At 37.2% G+C, this 18,740-nt stretch overlaps 1 protein-coding gene across 4 annotated transcripts in view; it reads right to left on the minus strand.

The window, feature by feature from the left end:
- Positions 1–18,740, minus strand: part of LOC133223193 (uncharacterized) — a 58,534-nt gene that overhangs the window by 8,455 nt on the left and 31,339 nt on the right. For 3 of the 4 annotated variants that reach the window (XM_061373705.1, XM_061373695.1, XM_061373686.1), the window contains 6 exons: positions 16,871–16,970; positions 9,020–9,059; positions 7,975–8,026; positions 4,648–4,759; positions 1,974–2,057; positions 311–434 (listed from right to left, as the gene is read on the minus strand). In XM_061373705.1, coding sequence (XP_061229689.1) covers positions 311–434; positions 1,974–2,057; positions 4,648–4,759; positions 7,975–8,026; positions 9,020–9,059; positions 16,871–16,970 — 512 coding nt within the window. Of the gene's footprint in view, positions 1–310; positions 435–1,328; positions 1,369–1,973; positions 2,058–4,647; positions 4,760–7,974; positions 8,027–9,019; positions 9,060–16,870; positions 16,971–18,740 lie in introns of those variants that run through there. The other variant, XM_061373709.1, reaches the window with a different exon arrangement.

The raw sequence follows: 18,740 nt of genomic DNA on the forward strand, positions 1-18,740 counted from the left end.
TAAGGCTCCTGCAGTCTTGAAATGGTTAAGGAACAATGGAGAGCTAAATTTCTCAGAGGACGTTAAGTTATTTTTATCTGGTAGAGACATTCTGTACTGGAACAGAACAAAAAAATAGCCCCAACACTAGTACGTTAATTCTGGGAATTTAAATACCTTCACTAAACTGCCTTTGTCCAGTTTCAGGAGAGGCCCAAGCTCATGTTCCTTTTTTAATGACTATAGTTTAAGTTACTATTTGAAATGGCAAAAAAAAAAATACTGAAGACAGTACCCATGTTTGCACTATTTATGCTAACAAGCTACTCACCTTGTTACTAGTTCTTCTTCAGGTTTTTCTTGCTCAAAAAGGTGTTGGAAGTAGTTCTTCAGGGATTGAGCAGTTAAAGTTTTCTTTAGGTATGGATAGTAAAGGGGATGCCGTGCTATCACACCTGTTGGGTATAACTGGTGCTAGTTAGAACAGGGGTTGTTAAAACCAATTTGTATTTATACTTTCAAAACCGATCTGTGATCCTCCTTTTAACTGAAATCGTACATATGGATCCTCTATAATGAGCTCTTGAATAAAACACAACAATATGACAGTTTTCCCTCTATCTGTAGAGGTAGTGTGGAGCATGACATGAAAGAACGCTCCCACACTGTGACTGTTGGACTTTTTCTGGCTGCAGTTCCTGCCACTGAAAAGACACCTGAAGAACAACACTGACACACAACAAACAACCCACAGGCAGTTCTCTTCCACTAAAATGTTTGCAAGACTTGGACAAGTAACTGCAATTAACCGTAACAAGGAACCATCAGTGACTGAAGGTTTGGTCCTTGCCCCCCTCCTAAGCATGAAATCCTGATGTGTGAGAAGTTACAGTTTTATTGCTGCTAATACGCTTTCATAAGCTTCAGGTTAACTTTATGCTGAAGCTGAGGCTCCACAGCAGGATCAGGAAAGCAGACTGGTGTCACAAGAATCTTTTTCTCTGTGGACTTTGAAGCCAAATTAATCTTCAAGGTCAAGTTTGTTGTTGTTATTGCTGTTCCTTAATAAAGCAGTAGTGTCTTTATATCTGAGGAAGTCTATTAGCTATGCATCATTCATAATCTGGCAATGCTATATTGCAACAGTGGCCAACCACGAGTAAAGAAAAAGAAAAAAGGAAATAATGAAGAATAATTATTAATAACAATAAACAATAATAAACAATAATAATCCATTCATTAACCCCAAAACCAGTTTCACAAGCAAGGAATAAAAAACTATATCCTTAAATATAAATGAATAAAATTCATCATTTTTAGCGTGACAGCAAATTAACCCCCAAACGCACCTTTAATTCATACCGAGCTTTGAACACCATACGCTCTCATCTTCCAACAAGTAAGAGAGCCAATTGTTGCATGCAGAAGTAAGGAATAGAAGGAATTATTAAACAATGCAAGAAGCAGCACATGAAGGTAGAGAGATGCACACTTAAATAAACCACTTGGATTAACAGTATAATAAAACCACTCTCTTACATGCAAGAATAACTGGTATTTCCAAACACTGTTGGTATTTTAGCCATATATATGTCACAAAATTCATGTATGGAAATATTACAAACAATCGAACAACCAAGAGACTACATGACACAATATATCTGCGAAGGAGTAGCAAGTGACATGTAAAGGAAACCTTAAAAAGGCATTTTTTAACTTAATTTCTTAACTTTGCAGATTTTTCTTTGCATGTATTTTTTTTTCATGACATTCAAGTATTATTTCTTAGAACCTTAGATTTCAACAACCACTGAACATAAAACTACTGGTATTTCATTACTAAAATCCTTTTTTTATATATATTTGTTGTTTCAGCAGAGACAATTAAAAATACCCCACAAAAATCAAGTGATGCGAGAGATTTACAAAAGAACAGCCTTGATACTAAAACTTATGTGAAAATCTTACATCAGTTCAGAAAGCAAGAAAAATACCTATGTTTGCAGAGTTGCCTTTGCCTCCACTTCTAGTATAGGCAAGATCTTCTAAGCGGTAAGTATGTGGACCACTTGGCAGATCTATACAACATAAAAATGAATACATTTAATGACAGCTGCAAATAATAGGACATTTTTAAGTAGTAACTGTCATTTTAAGTGTATACTTTCTGCATTGTTTGTAGTATTCCCGAAAACATTTCTCTAAAGCTTTCTTCCCGCAGGAACATCTAGAGAACAAGAGGTGAGGCTGACAGCTAAAACTACAAAATCGATCCCTCTTGTGCCATCTCCCAAATCCCTATTATCTTTTTTACAGCTGAATGCTGTGCCAGGCATCATCTCTTCCACCACCTTTGAATATGAAAATTCATCTTGATCTTAGCGATGTGGTATCTCTGAAGGAGGCGTAGCAGCTTCCTGTCATTTCTTGACTAGGTTACAACTTAGGTCCCCTTAAATCTCTCTGCTTCCAGTGCAGGTGGAAAGCACATGTAGTTGTTACCATCCTGATAATTGTGTAAGGTCTGTTTATTCTGACAGTGTCTGTAGAGAACGGTCACAATTTAAAATACCTTTTAAAGACACCAGGTGTAGCTGACTTTCACAGCCACTTATAACAGTTACTAATTCAGCTGCATAGAAGAAATTCAAGATTTCTTTTTCAAATTATTAATTTTGTAAATATCTTAGTATTATCTAAGAAAAGGTCATAAATGCGCTAGAGGAAGCCAACCTTATTTTTTTAACCTGATGTCTGAAATTGGAATTTCAAACCTTTAGGAACATAAAGATTGTTGTGTTTCATTGAACAGAATTCATATTAGGTATTTTTATCAATTGTCATCAATACATCAAAAAAGCAAACCCACTCCTGCCCAAATGCAGAAGAGTTTATATGTGAAGGTTGATGGTTAAGTTACACCGCACAGACCTCTTGAAATAACTAAGATTAGTAGGCTGTCACCATTTGATTTCTGTTTCCCAAAGCAAGAGATGAAGTGATCACTTTGCCACCGAGTTTCAGTTGTTTGCTGATAGGACTCATCTATACTCCTGCCTCGTTTCAGACTTCCCATCCCTCAGTTGCCTTCCTCTTTGACCCCCTCCTGCCGTTTCCTGATCCTTCTGCACAGAAGTAGCAGCTCTTCCCTCTCTCTGCTCTCAGACACCAGTAGGGGGAACATTTGGAGCAGAGAAGCAACAGCCTTCCTGCTCTGTCACAACTTCAACCAGAAACATGCCATGAAACTTCTCAGAAAGTATTAAAGATTGTATTTATTTAATTGGGGAATATTACTTTTGATTAACCATCTCCATTGTGAGAGAATCTGAAAAAGTCCAGCTAAAGCTCACTGTTAATTTTGGAGAAGACTACCACACTTCACACACCACAGAAAACACATTATTTTTAATAAATTCATTCAATACACCCCTAAAGAAGAAATGCAGTCCTTCTTCAAAGGCTAAAGTATGACAGTGTTTAAACTGTATAAGCTGTAGAACTCTTTTCTCCATCAGACATTTTACACAGACAGTCTTTGACAGTCTCTCTTTAAACAAAACCAGTTCAAGGCAGTGTTCTGGTGTTCTCATTATTACCCTAATTGATTTATCTTTCATGATCTGTTTATCAGGAAATTGTTTTCATTTAATAAACATCTTAAACAAATCGACATAAAGAATTCCCTCCAAAGCTAGGGCAAATGGTGAATTCAAATTCCACCCTTCCAGAACCACATCCAGCAGCATTTTTGAAATCCATTTTCACATATTTTTCTTATCTATTCAAAGACAACTAACAGTCCCTCACACTTGAGATAACCATGAAACTACTTCCCTCCTTAATAAATGCTGACAGAAAATGTTTTAGCAGAAGCTACTCCTTTTACAGTGCAACCCATTTGTCTATTTCTCATCCATGCTGTCCATGGCCTTAAGCCACAGAAGTAGGTAAGTATTTAGTCACAAAAAGAAAACTTTTCTATTTACAACTAAGGGCAAAAGTTTAGAGGTCCTTCTCGGGGGAAACAACCAGAGGAGCTCTGCTGTCCCTCAAAAGTGCAGTTTGCTTGAATGAAGACTGAAGAATTCAGTACTTAAATGCTCATGTCAGGCACCTCGGAAAGTTTTCTCCAACAATAAGAAGGCAATGGGAAGCCTAATAGATTTGTGTTTCTCCAATATTCAGCATTGTAGTCACCTTAGCAAAAATGCTGGATCATTAGCCTTGTGTGTTTTCTTTAGAAGTCACCAGTTCCAGGTTGATCCCATTCTTCTGCATTTTGTGAAGGCTGCCATATCGAGAAGGGCCAAGTTTTAACTACCTAAATGTTAAGCATTCTTAAGTCTGCCCTCCATTCTGAACACATCTATTTTGATGTAAGGTAAACCTAACTATTTCCAGGATTAACAAAGTAATATTGCAGTATACTTTGAAACCATGTTTCAATTTAAAATCATCATTCCAACCATCTTCAGTTGTGTCTAAGGCTTAGGCTTTTTTAATAACAACTTAAAAACCTGCTACAGTCTAAAATTCATTTTATACTGTGTGATGCTAACATCTTTTGCTTAAGTATTTTACAATGGACTTAAAAATATAAAAAGGTAAAATATATTTCACAGACAAAATCTAGCATGTGATTTTCCAGGACAAAGACAAACATACCTTTCAATTCAGTGCTAATCTCAGGTGGATCAAATGAAACAACCTCATCTGATGTAAAGGTAAGATCCTCCTCAAACGTCTCAACATGCTGCCCATTTAGAAATAGGCTGACCTGGAAAAAAATACCCATTTTCAAACCATTGAATTAGAAATTCAGTGAAACATATACATAAAGTATATTTCTGATTAAGTACTGGTCTGGCACATTTCAGTAACAGCTTTACAGATAAGATTCTGTTGTTCTTTTTTAAAAAGTCACAATAACAATAATGATCCATTATAAACATAAAAGGAATCTTCATGTAGGGCAAAAAACATAAAAATCAAAGAAATGCTCTATCTAGTTAGGTATGTTTTAAAAGAAGACAGAGTCTTTCTTTCTGTCTTCCTCTATATACTGCAGCACTGCATGGAATTTTGTGTCACAGCTCTTGACAGTTGGATCCCAAAACCTGAAAGCTCCCAGCTCTTCCATGATATAACCCCCTTTTCTTCTTAACATCACTGTCTGTATTAATTCTGGAATTCTGCCTGGATCCTTTATTCATCTTGAAATAATATATTAAAAAAAAAAAAAAGTAATACTGGATATTTGGGGGTTATGTTAAGAAAAAGATGAGCTCTTCCTATCCCCTGCCCCAAAGGTATCTGAAAACATAACATAGTCAAGTATTCTATTTCATTAGCTGATCAAATTATTCACTTAAGATGTAAGCAAAGTTTATCCGGATAAATCATATAGCACAAACACGTAGAGGTATTAACTGCATCCATTTCATCTGTACTGGAGGACTCCCAGTACTAAAGAGTCAGACATACAATCAGGTTACACTGCCACAACAAAACTATACACCAACTTAGCTGCAGCAGTTATCAGTGCTCAGTTGTCAGCAAATGCAAGATAATGCTACTCAGCCCTCTTTAGGATTGTTCTTAGCGAACAGCTAACAGTGACAAAGGCCTCCAATGGTTATGCAAGAAGAAGATTTAAAATTTATTGATTTATTCCTCCAGAAAAGCTGAATCAGTAGATTTGCTGGAATTCTTTTCCCTGAGGAAAGTTTTAGGTTACTTTTTAAACATGAGAAACCACACATGGGAAATAACTGTTGTAAAACCACTGGTGATCTGATAAAACTGGGACAATTGCATAAAAGCAGCGAGAACAACAAACAAGATATTGAAACCAATCTGACACTCAGAATGGTGTTATCAAACAGAAAACAAAAGAACCCACTGTGGTAGTATTAACATATCTGCAAATCTCCTTATGGACTGCTTTTGGGTTTAGGTCAGATGCTGAACTAGAGCAAGTAGGCTCTTTGTACCCGAGCTTCCAATCTAGAAAAGCAGTTAATTCATACCTTATGTACTCTCTAACCTCTAGCTAGGCCACTGCTGTTAATACATGGCTGTAACTTTGAATTAAGGACTTGAATTACTTACACCCCAATGTTACATAACCTTTAATATTACTGCAGTACAACAGTGATGGTCACGTGACATTTTGTCAACAGTGTACCCATGCACTCATCAGATTAGCTCTACAGAGCAGAGATTTTGATTTTCTGTATGGAAAAGAGTAGATGAGACACTCCTTTCCTTCCCTGCCAAATTAGATAACTGAACTCAACAGCATTTTACGAAGTCTGGAACACAGTGATAATTAGTAAGGTTACATTTCATTTGATGAACAAAAGAATGATAGGCTAAACTTCCATTAAAATAATAACCGCATATGAGACTTGGCAAAGACAAGCCATTCATGTAAAGCAAGTTACAACAGTAAGTACTTGAACTTCTTTAATAGACAAGCTGAGGTGTTTCTGTTTAATGCTTTTTCACTATGCACTGTTTATGGACTTAGTTTTAATAACTAAATAGCATCTCCTCCGTAAAATGATTCTTAAATTATTTCCCACTAATGCACAGTACTACTCAAAGGAAAATGCAATGTCTGGGCACATTTGTGCCAACCACTGTATGGATATGAAACAGTCCTTTCCTGAAATGTTCAGAACACTTAAATTGATTAGTGATAATTGTTTTAAGTTTGGTTGGGTTTCTTGGGTTTTTGGTGGGTTTTTTTTGTTTGTTTTGGGGTTTTTTGTTTGCTTGAGGTGGAGATTTTTGTTGGTTTTTTTTTTCTTTAATCAACTGGTTTTCACTTGTTCCTCCCCTCTTCCCCCCACCTTTTCACTTGCTTCCTGTGCTTCTACGGCTTCCCGTCACCACCCTAAGCCTGTCACAAAACCTGCGGTCTGACACAGACCAACATTCTGGCCTTTGGCCACTTTCTTGTTGGTGGATTAGACAGAAAGCTCTTACTGAGTGAGAAGCACCATTATCAGGATGCCTTGGCACAAGATACATGCAACAGCTACAAGACTTAACAAGGGCACTGGAAAAAGAAAGGCATATACGCAGTTTTGTCTGCAGTCTCCAAAGGATAAATTAAGTACCTGATGGCATTCAGAAAAGCCGATTCCAATATTTATAAATCCAAACATTTTACATTTTCAGTAAAACCAGTTTCCTCATGTTTACCTTGAGGATTTCAATCAAGACAGGGGTACGTGAACAGTGGAAAAGAAGTATGGCTGTAGTTCAATGTTCCATCTCACACTGTAATTTTTCACCTAGGACCGCCTAGTTATCTGAACCATAATTTCTCAGACTGAAAGGAGACTGCTATGAAGTGAACAGGACCACAGGGATAGATCTTATTTACAGGCTCCTCCATCATACTCATCACAATAGTTGCACAGGCTTTCATAATTTTCCAGGTTTTGCAGTATAGGCAAGAGCAGAAATTACTAATCCTACTTCCATAGATAGGGAAGGGTCCAATTCTCTGTAGTAAAACCTATGTGAATTAGAAGAGATTCACTGATTTTACTTCCCTCCATTAGCAACACATGCAAAATACAGACACCCTAAAAATACAGAAGATGTGTCCAGGTTAACAAGATAAATGATCAACTGTAAATACCCTCTTTAAATAGGGCCCTTTAACTCCCAAGAAATGTATGTTTCATAAGCACTCTTTGCAAATGCAGTAAAATAATTCAAACCTACAATTCCAGGACCCTGAAAAGAGATGTTCAGTTTTGATGCAAGATACTTCACAATTCACAGCAACTAACATGCAAGGTTGCCACTTTCAACTGTTGTAAAGTGTTCTGTATGAGTAACATTAGCCTCTAGGGAAGTGTTTAATAAAAGTTACAAGAATACTTTGCAGATTTAAGACTTAAAGTCACAAAAAAAATGCCAGTGTCGACAGCATCTTTCAAATTACTTCAAAAGATCAGAGTAGGCGCTTACCTGAACATTGCTTTTGGGATAATAGAAGAAAAATGGCTTCAAAACTGGAGACCTAGACACACAAAAGAACTAGCATAAATGCATTTAACCACAAATTAATGAAAATATCCGATCGTACACCTGCATACTATTCATACACCAGACAAAAACTTCCACGGCATCATTAAGAAACAAAGATTTTGTTAAAAAACAAACAAACCCCAAAAAAGTTTTATGGGATGGAGTAGCCAAAATATAGAAAACATTTTCTTCACAAAGGATGCACTTCATGACACTGAAGTCTACCGCACATCACTGGCCCCACACTGATACCTAGGCTAGTTACACAGAGCTGCTGGAAATGTATCTGTAGTTTCTACCCCAGTCTCCATATGCAAGACAGACATACTGAAGTATTCACTTAGGGACAGGAAAGTTTTAGATGCCCTTATGAGTATGGAAAGGTGAGCATATCAATCACCAGCAGATTTTAGCCATACTTAGGAAATACTGCATTAAACCAGGATTTTATTGTTGAGGTTTTTTTTATTTTTCATATGCTCAACATTATTCACCTTGCTCACACAATGGGTTCATGTTTTATGGGATGGGGTCCAGGACATTTGACCTCACATTTCTAGGTGAAGTGAGCTGGTACAGACACAAATGTGCTGTGCTCACATTCCAAACTAACAGGTACAAGAGAAATCCCATCCAGAAATCTGCATGTATTAGCACGTACTTGAACTACTGCTCTGCCATAAAGTCATATTTAAAGTTCTCCCTGCAGCTCATCAAGCACAGACAAGCATATTGTTATGAGCTGATCTGACACCTACTGAGAATTACTGAATAACTCTAATTCAGTATTTCAATAAAGAATCTCACTATTTGAACACTTATCTTGCAGTACTCATTATTAACTTGTTATCAGTTATTAAGCACAGTGTGTAACACAGACTAATTACTTCTGTGGTCACTATTTCAAGGTAGGGAAGCTTGTGATGGTGAGTGGTAGGAACACGACCATCACGCATTACAAGTTAATTATCAGGAGTTAACTTACACTGTGGGGTGCCCTCCAACAATTCCAGTGAGGCCAGGTGCTGGAAATGGAAATTAAATTCACAAAAGAACAGTTAAAACCATCTTCAAAATACTAATGTAGCTTGAATAATTTCTATAAAGCACATCTAATAAATACTGGGAAATATCTAGTAAATCACATAGTCTCATAAATTAATAAAACTGAACATTTTATACAACAGTTAAAAAGGCAAAACATGTAAAAGGTACTATGACTTCTAATAAAAAATAACTTATTTCAAAATGTGCAAATTATAAACTAAATCTTAGGTTCTTGTATTCTGTATACCAATACAAGTCAGGCAATACATTTGACAGAAAAAAAGAGCTTAGCTTTGGTGGTTTTGTTGCTGTTCTTTCATTTAAAGAGAGCAGAGAAACAATTCTGACCTCAATCATGCTGTGTTTTAACACTTGCTTAGTATGGCCTTGCTTACTAGATGAACTGTTTCAGATTAACTTGCATCTTCAGCATTTTCAATGGCTACCTTTGCTTTTCTTAAGGTGCTTCATAACGCAGATCCCATCCTCTCTCTTTGATACATAGGTAATTGAGAAGCTTAAGTCATTAGCATGATCCCAGATTTGCAGTAAATCAGCACTGCGATTAGACTCTTGTTTATTCTTGGTATCAGGTTGCCAGGCTTTCCTACCATTAAACCCATCTACCCAGCTCTACCTCTGGAACAAACATTTCTGCTCTCCTCATCCTGAGCAGTTTTCCACCCTTTTTTCTGCCATGGAGCATGCATAAAGCTTCATGTAATATTGCAAGGGAAAGAAATGGTAAAGTGCATACATTGAATCAGTCGAGGAATTAACAAGTGTGTTAAGCAGTCCCTTAGCAACAGATGCTGTGGGAAGCTGCCCACATGGTATATTTACTCAAATTAATCCTGGCTAAAATGGGATTACTGCTTCCTCCAGGTGTGAATCCCCTGTGTTTGTGCTCTGAACAGACTAAAAGCCATGTAACCTTGCTGCTGTGGTACTAAGCTTACACTAATAACCTCTACTTCTCAGCATGCTCTTTTAGCTTGGAGTCAGTGTCTTGGTAATGTCAACACACACCACAGCATAGATTACAGACTCTTGCCATATTCAAATTCATCGGAAGTGATTTCCCTGAAAGAGTGATTAACGAGGGTTTTTTTTAATTGAAGTTTTTGAAGGTGGGTGCTGTTACACAGTCCTTGTCTTGATCACACTGCACTGTAACCAGACACATTTGTAATCAACAAAACTAAAATTCAGTGCACATCTGAATGACTGATTCAGAGATGGTAACAGTAAGAAACCTGGAGTCTTTTGCCTAAAGCTAGTCCAATAACTCTGCCAGCTTGGCCACTGTGCTAGTACAGTACTTGCACATTGTAACTTAACTCACAAAATAAACAGGCTTCACTGACTATACTTTTAGCCAGAGGCTGAAAAAAACCCAACCCAACCAACCGACCTCAAATAACACCAACTTTCAGAAGGTGTTACAGTTGAGAATAACCGGAAGGGATTACGTGTGTCACTCCTCCTTTTCCCACAAAAAAGCCTGTAATGTTTTTTAGTACAGGAGAAAAAAGAATGCCTTCAACAAAAGGAATCAAAAAAAAAACCCCAAAACCAACAACAAAAACCATGAACCACCTCCTTACCCAGCAGGTTCTGCTGCAAAATATGTGGCAGTGGATAGAATGTGAAATAATCCCTTACATCACTGTTACACAACTTTAAATGATCCAGTGAAGATTCTCTATACATATTACCTGTGCACTCGTTCAAGCATAAAACTGCCATTCCACATTAAAACTAACTGCACTTACTTTACTGAATTGTGTGCCTAATTTGTTTATTTAGGTTGCTGGGGGAGGAGGCTGGATATGGGAAGGTCATGTTGAAAGTACAGGTTCATAAAGTTAGTTAATTTAAATTATCTGCAGATTGTCACATGGCCCACTTCCTGCTAGGCAGCTGAACTGCTCATTAAGGATACCAGATTTTGTGCTGACACCAGTTTCAACTTCCCGAAAGCTCTCACTTCCCTGCTCTCATACAATAGAAATTGGCTCCTACAACAAAGCAGGGCTCTAATCACAGACAAGAAAACAATCTAAGAGCAACCACTGCTCGCACCTCATGGCTACAATAACCTTCTACTGCTGCTTGCTACCGCTAGTCTTTCAAAGTTCTCTAGTATAAGCTACTGTGCCAACAGATCTCCCTCTTGAGATACTAGATACCCCTGCACTTAAATGCAATTGCAGAGCAAAGCTACGTCTGTGCAACATCACAGTTGCAGTGTTACTAACTTCTGTATCTAAGCCACTGCTTATGTTAACAATAGCAAAATGGGAGAGCTTTTAAGTACAATCTAATTTTACTATATGCAATTCCTATTTAGGCTTCAGGCAGAGAAGATGAAGCAGATCTTAAATTAATGATGACTTATAATCAATGGTTTACTTGTGTAAATAGCACTAGAGCACACCACCTTGCCTCAACTCAGCTCAGGGCTCAGATCCCTATCACACTTTCCTGGTAAAACAGGACAATAGAAGGTGAAGCACAACTTGGTAAGAGTGGACTTGTCACTGTTGCAAGACCTACTTCTGGTAAGTTAACTGATCTCCTTAGATCAACAGTTGGCCCAAGACACCTTCTTTAACAAGATCTCCTCATGCTGTACTTTATGCTTCCTTTGCATTGTAGAGCATCTGTCTGTGCAGATGCTCCCCCAGCCTCTTTTCTGGAACACCTTATCTACGACACAAACGATTTGACATAGAGTATCAATCAGGCTGCAGTTATCAAGTCAGTAAGATTATCGGCTAGATTGAAGCTGCTGATCTCATTTCCCAGAAACTTTGTGACCACTGTTTGTTATCAGAGCTCTATTCATTAGTTCCTCAAGGCAGATAAAAGTATCACTAGCACAGTGTCATCCTATCTGACCAGTCACCCTCTTAACAAGTTGCTTCACTTCAAGCTGATGAACAGCTTCACCACCACTACCTGTCAGATTCTTTGCCTCAGAATAGCACAAAAATGATTCACTACAAAATGGCTGAATGCTGGAAACCTTCCTTTCAATTCATGTATAGTCCCTTAGTCTGTAGGTACAGGATTCTTCTGGTGTAATCATCGAACTGAATATGATGCTATTTATTTTGCTTCAAGTGTTTGATCCAAAAGCCTACCATTTCTGAAAACATTTTCCTTTGCAGTGCCTGAGGACCTAGCCTGAGAACTACAAATTCTCCAGGTGGCTGGGCATGTAAAAGCCAAGAGTCAGTACTGGGGATTACACCACATGAATCCACTGCTTTCATTAACTCCCAAGTATATGGCATTGCCCTGTGTTCTGGAGCAGGGGGGAATAAGGGGGAGAGTGAGTGAGCGGCTGCACAATTCCGAGCTAGGGGCTGGGCTTAAACCATGGCAAGCATGATTAAAGAAATGTCAGGCACTAAATCCATTAAATTCTTTCTAGGTAACTAAGCACTGGTACAGGACCCTTACTCTGGATTCTGTGCTTGAAAAATTTGAATCTACACTGAATCTACAAAGCAAAGAATCAATTATTAGTTAGCAAGGGCTTCATTTTGGTTAATCTGTGCAATTCTTCATACAGTCTTATCCCACCTTCATTTTATGACTCCTCCCTCTAGCCTACTTTCAATCTTACCCATTTTCAGGCCAATTACCTTAAGGAAAACAGACTATCATCATCTGTGTGTACACGTATGTATATTTATACGTGTTTGGTTTTTTCCTTTCTGTCATGATTCTTCCAGCGCACCTGTGAGACCCCACATTTTAGGTACAAATTTTCTGTAGAAATCTGTATTTTTGAACAGAATAATATCTGTTATATCAAAGAAAGATGCTAGACTACACAAAACATCTTGTAAAATGTTTTGGAGTAAAGAAGCATGAAAAGGCTCTGACTTGTTGAAATCTGAAATGCTTAAGTAGTTTAAATAACAGGTGACACTTCTATCTTTGGAACTTCACAGAGTTTTAAAACACAATGAAGTCTCCTGCTCACCAACTTAGTTTTTGACCCCAAATGGTTTGCTCCTTGTATTTCCAGTGACTAAACCAAAATGTTACTATATTCACTGCATATTCTAAAGATATATACATAAACCCCATATATTTCTATATAAAAAGCAGACTTCAAAGATATCTTTAAGTGATCAAACTAGACAAATCGGAAATCTTGGGTTTTACACTCAACAGTTCTTACAGTATAGTCGAGTAGAAATACAAAATGCAGACAATCTGTTTTTACAGGGGTCAGTCATAATTCTTAATTATTCTATCTATGTCCTCTGAATACAGCAGATAAACTATCTTCAGCAACATTATTCTCAAAAACTGGGGACTGCAGTAAACTGTTAGAATGAGGACATTTCTTGAAGCATCTTCCAACACACTTAGAATGTCAGTCATAATATTTACATATACTCAAGCACTTTAAAATCTCAAGTTGTATTAACCAGCTGTCATCTTAGTGTCAAACTCCGGTCATTTTAATGTGAAATAAGGGTCAGCACATGACTTCAGCTATTATTAAAACATTTCTTAGCTACTGGACTCCTATTAAACTATAAATGTCAGTTTCCCACAGCAAGGCTTTTCTTGAACCCATGCTACACTACATTTTATCCAGAGTAAAATATCTGAATTAAAGAAGACAAAGTGAATACACTACATCAACATAAATTATTTACATGCTAACCATGTGGCTGCCAGGACTGTATATAATGAAGACATTTTCCTTGAGTAGTACAAACCTGGTCTGTGATGGCTAGCTTTTATGAAGGTGTATTTCCATAGTCTGGGCAATGCAGAATTGCACTGAACTCACACAGGCTCCTACAGATTTAAAAATCTGAGTCTGTGTGTCCAGGATTTTTCACTGCCAAGCATAGAAAAGCTTACTTTATAGAACAAGGAAATAGCTGTGAAGACTGCAGATGCATTTGAAATCTCTACTTTTTTTTTCAGGATACCATACATGCATAAAACCAAACTTGCTCACTGCTGTTCAAAGAAAAAGAAAATGCTACTATCAACTTTCAAAGTATTGAGAAATAAACAAAGTATACCTTTACCAATCAGAAGTTTAACAAACTCGGGTATTAACTGTAATTGGATTAGGTGTGTCAGCATATATATTTTTTAATACCTTGTACCCCCTTTTAAACTGCTCAGAACAACATAATCCAAATGAAAACTGACAAAGTATTGAAACTGGCAGACTAAATACCATGCTTAACAGAAGTTTACACTAAAAGCCTTCCATTCCAAACAGTAAATGAACAACAAATCACTCTCTAATATATGACATGTCTATATACAGTAACTTCAAATTCTTCTCTGGCCTTAAGAATCCCATCTGCAGTTTTAGTAACACTTCAGAAAATTTTTGTATAAGTGCACTCATGTGCCCATTGGTCTTCAACAAAACACTGGGAATTTAAAAAGGATTAGAAAAAAATATTAGGGAACAGCTATGAAAATCTCAGTATTTCACTTCAGATTATGGAAGCTTTTTAGAAGATGCCACCTTCCCAAACTTCTCTTTTGCAGGTCTAACCCCTTGCCTACACTGCAGAGCACAAACACACACATGCTTCAGCCCATTCCAACACATAGGTAGTATTCCTTTCTCATTTCTTTCTGACATCAAAGATGAGATTTCATAAGAAATACGGAATTTCAAATCAGCACAATGCCTTGAGATGCCTTTCTACTCATTATCAGAAGATCTACCATAAATGGGGTGGTGGGGAATAATCAGCACTCTCAGGTTAGTGCTCTCCTTTTATGTAGCCTAAGTTTTATTATCCATTACATTTAACAAAAATATATCAAAATATATTTTGGAAAAAAGCTGCAAAAAAGTAAAAATTCAGAAATACTGACATCAAGACTTTAAATTCACTAGAAGAGCTAAAAAGCACATCTCTGACACAAGACCTAACAACCTAAGTTTTAAATCTCTGCTGTGAAGCATGAGGAAGATCACCCCTCAACACAATTGTTGCAATAAGCTTTTTAATCACAGGAAGAAAAAGAATTTCTTTCATCTTCCTGTTGTTCTCTGTACTGTCTGAAAAAGTATAACAAAAAAATCCCCCCAAATTTTGAGTCAAGTGATTTAATTTCAGCCTAATCAAAAGCCACCAAGCTAGGCTTTCAGTACTGGCTACTAAAGATACTAATACCTTTTTTACCTGTAATTTGTAATTCTCATATTATGATCCTATTACCAGAACAGAACCCCTTTCCAAACCTAGCTCAGGGCTCCACAAGTATCAACTACTAAGCTGGAATGACCTCATGAAGAGTGACAGTGCTCCTGGATTTTATCTCAAAAAAGGCATCTGATAAACACAAGTAAATCGAACAGACTAGGCTTAGTGCTGCCTCTCTCAGATACACGAGTACTGGAAAATTCCATGGACTAGAGAAGGAGCAATTAGGACTCTCCACCCTTATTCTGAACCATCAAATCTTTCTCTAACCCTCTCCTCTACTCCCCATTCCTAAATTTTAGTCAGCCTGGTTCCCTTAAATACTGGTGGAGTTCCCTCTAGCATTTCTTTCAGGAAAGCAGAACCGAGGACTCCAAATTCTTTTGTGGTTATGCTTCCTGCCACTATCTCAGGAAACCATCTATAAAGCAGAGTACTTTCCAATGTTACTAGACACTAGAAAGCTTAGTCGGTGGTGTTTACACAGCTTGAAGATTCTTTGATAAAAGGTACCATATATGAAACTTACTATCTGTACAACTGTCCACACACCACTTACAGTAACAAACACCAACTGCAAGAAGAATAAAGTTAAAAACAATACCCCACAATCATTAGATACAGTCCAAGCAGATCACCAAAACTTTCCCTTTTTTTTCCCCCTCTTTTTGCCTGATACAGATCAAGTGACTGTTCTTTGTTTCTTAATGTCCAAAAAATAATGGAATTAAGTGTTTAAGTTCAGGTGACATTGCCCTGCAAGACAGCAAGTCCTCCTTTCTCCTTGCTGCTCATTACGAAGGACTTGTAACTTGTCCCTGCTTTCCCTCAGTTTTTCAATAAATGACTCCAGAAATATGGTCTTTCCCATTGCTGCTCACTATCAGTCTTACTATGAAATTATTTATTATTTAATTATTTTATTATTATTATTTTTAGAGATATATTCTAAAAAGTTTAAGCTATTTCTCTAGGAAACAAAACTAGCACCTTCACCATCATTCATGCAGACTGCCCAACCTGATTCTACACTGTTTCATCAGGAAAAGCCCTGATAACATGAACTGAAAGCTTGCCAGCCACCTTAAGACACAGATGTGCACATCTTGTGGTAATTCAATTTCAATGCTGTACATACTCCACCCAACCCAAGCACTGCAGAGGTTTTACTTTTTTTCATTCTGTGAAGAATGATGGTGAAGGGGAAAACTGAAACCTGAACAAACCCAGCACTTTCAGAGTATGACAATGTTGCACATTGGTGTAACCATGGGCAGGAAAACAAAGACTGCTGAAAAAAAGGAAAAAAGACAGGAAAAGACAGTAGCAGCAATGGAAGAATAAAGAGTATCAAGGAAACAAACTGTGGACTTCCAGAGATTTCCTTTTATCATTTTGCTAACATCTACAGGTTGTATTTCTACACCAAACATAAATACCCTTTGAAAACTACAGTTTCACTATGCACAGTGCAATGAAAGTGAACACGGCTTAGTTTTGGATGCTAGTCATACTCATGGAAAAGTAAAAAAGTAACTTTAAAATCCTTAGAAGACAATGTGAATATTTACCCATGCCAGTTCCAGCTGGAGCAACTTCTCTGGAGAAGATTTCTACAGCTTCTTTTTGCTTATGGTGTACAGCAAGCCAAATAACAGCTTCTCGAGGACCCTGCTTCAAAATAGTAGACATTAGATTAGCCTAGATGCAGAATGTCAGTTAAATTTACCAAACTGAAAAATAACTGCAGCTCAGCACTCAAGTTATATTTAACTGAAAAATTTAGTGCTCACTGCTACAAGCTACAACTTTCATTCAGTGACTTTTCATCCAGCATCACTATAATTTTCTGTTAACGTTTCATTATCTGTTTTTAATTTACTACCATGAAATCAGCTATTGGATACTTCAAACTGCTAGGACACTGTGCTGCTTCTCCACTGTTCTCAAAGAATCAAGTACTAGAACTAACAGTACTTTATAAGAAACTAAATACTTGGCTTCACTCAGTGGAACTGGCAAACAAACTCTCCTCTTACTTGAAGTGCACTGAGAATACTTTACGGTCAAATCAAGAGCCAGGATTACTTTTCTTAGCATCAAGAAGTAAGCAAATCTGCTCACAGAAAAGAATTCAAACCTAATCCTTGGGAGTTAAATAGGAAAGCATAACTTGTAAAAGCCACCATGTTTCCAGAGAAAAGAGCAGATCTCCTCTGAAGGGAAACCCAACCAGTACTCTGTTCCCTACTCCGCAGTCAGCTAAGACACCCACCCTTGCAGACAAGAACTCTCTTACTTAAGATTTTACTTCTTTAAATATCTCCTTTCTGCCACCATAAAATCTACTGTTGGAATTAATACACTGGCAAAAGCCTCAGAATGAACTTTAGGTCTCACTGAGAGAAAAGACTGTATTTGAGAATCTGCATCCATCAGTAAGAACCACCTTTGGTCTGCCTTTGAATCTAAAAATATGAAGCCTGCTCACAATACAAGTCTGTCCTTAAGTGTCCTTGAGTGTCTCTTACTTGTCCCAAAGCACAAGCACAACCATTTCTATCACACATATGAAATGGGACTGCACAAGGTATAAAGATCTACTGGTCAGGAGTTTCTCACACAAAACTACTTCAAGTATGGAGTTCTGCAGCAGAGTACTTCTCTCTGGTAGTCAGCTCTCAAAGTCAGCTTTTTTTTGTTAGTGAACACAAAGAACTTTCTAAAGATTCTTTGGTAATGTTACATGAGATTCTTGGCTTACTTATATCAATGTAAAATACAAAGGAGTTTGACCACAAGATACTAGGGGATTTCTTCCAGTGTTTATGTTCTTTTTTCATATAAACAGGAAAGGATGTATTTCATGAAGGCATGAAAAAAATGAAACAAAAAATACCAAAGTCTGGTTGGTTGGGTTTTTTGGGGTTGTTTTAGTCTACAGTTCTACAGACCTCAGAGCACTTCACACCTCTCTAAATGCCCTGGCTAAAGTGTTTCTGTAGATTTGGCAGCTCTTCTACTAAAAATATAGAAAAGTAAAAAAGAAAAAAATTGAACATATAGCTACTTAGGATACAGAAAAGGACATTCTCCTGGAAGAAAGGAACTATTGGATTCTGGAAGATCCAACCCTTTTTTAATCTATGGCAGATGTTTTATGGCAGGAAGTTAATATACATGACTAAATAACCTGGCTTTAGTTTATTCCAACTTTTTCCTTACATATAATAATTTTAAATTAACATTTTTCCTGCTAGTGTAACATTTTTAATGGATTTTAGCAAAAAAAAAAAAAAAAGCCTATTTCTTTACAAATGCAGAAACCAGCGACACTTCTGAAAGCATCAGAGATTCTAAGTACTCAGCACACAGGAAAGATACAGATGATGCTAGACTTCAACAGCATCAACTTCAAATTGTTGGGGACTGATATATGGA

This window comes from Neopsephotus bourkii, unplaced genomic scaffold (assembly GCF_033783945.1).
Source record: "Neopsephotus bourkii isolate Nb327-2 ecotype Australia unplaced genomic scaffold, CSIRO-AGI_Nbou_v1 NB_168, whole genome shotgun sequence".
NCBI lineage: Eukaryota > Metazoa > Chordata > Aves > Psittaciformes > Psittacidae > Neopsephotus > Neopsephotus bourkii.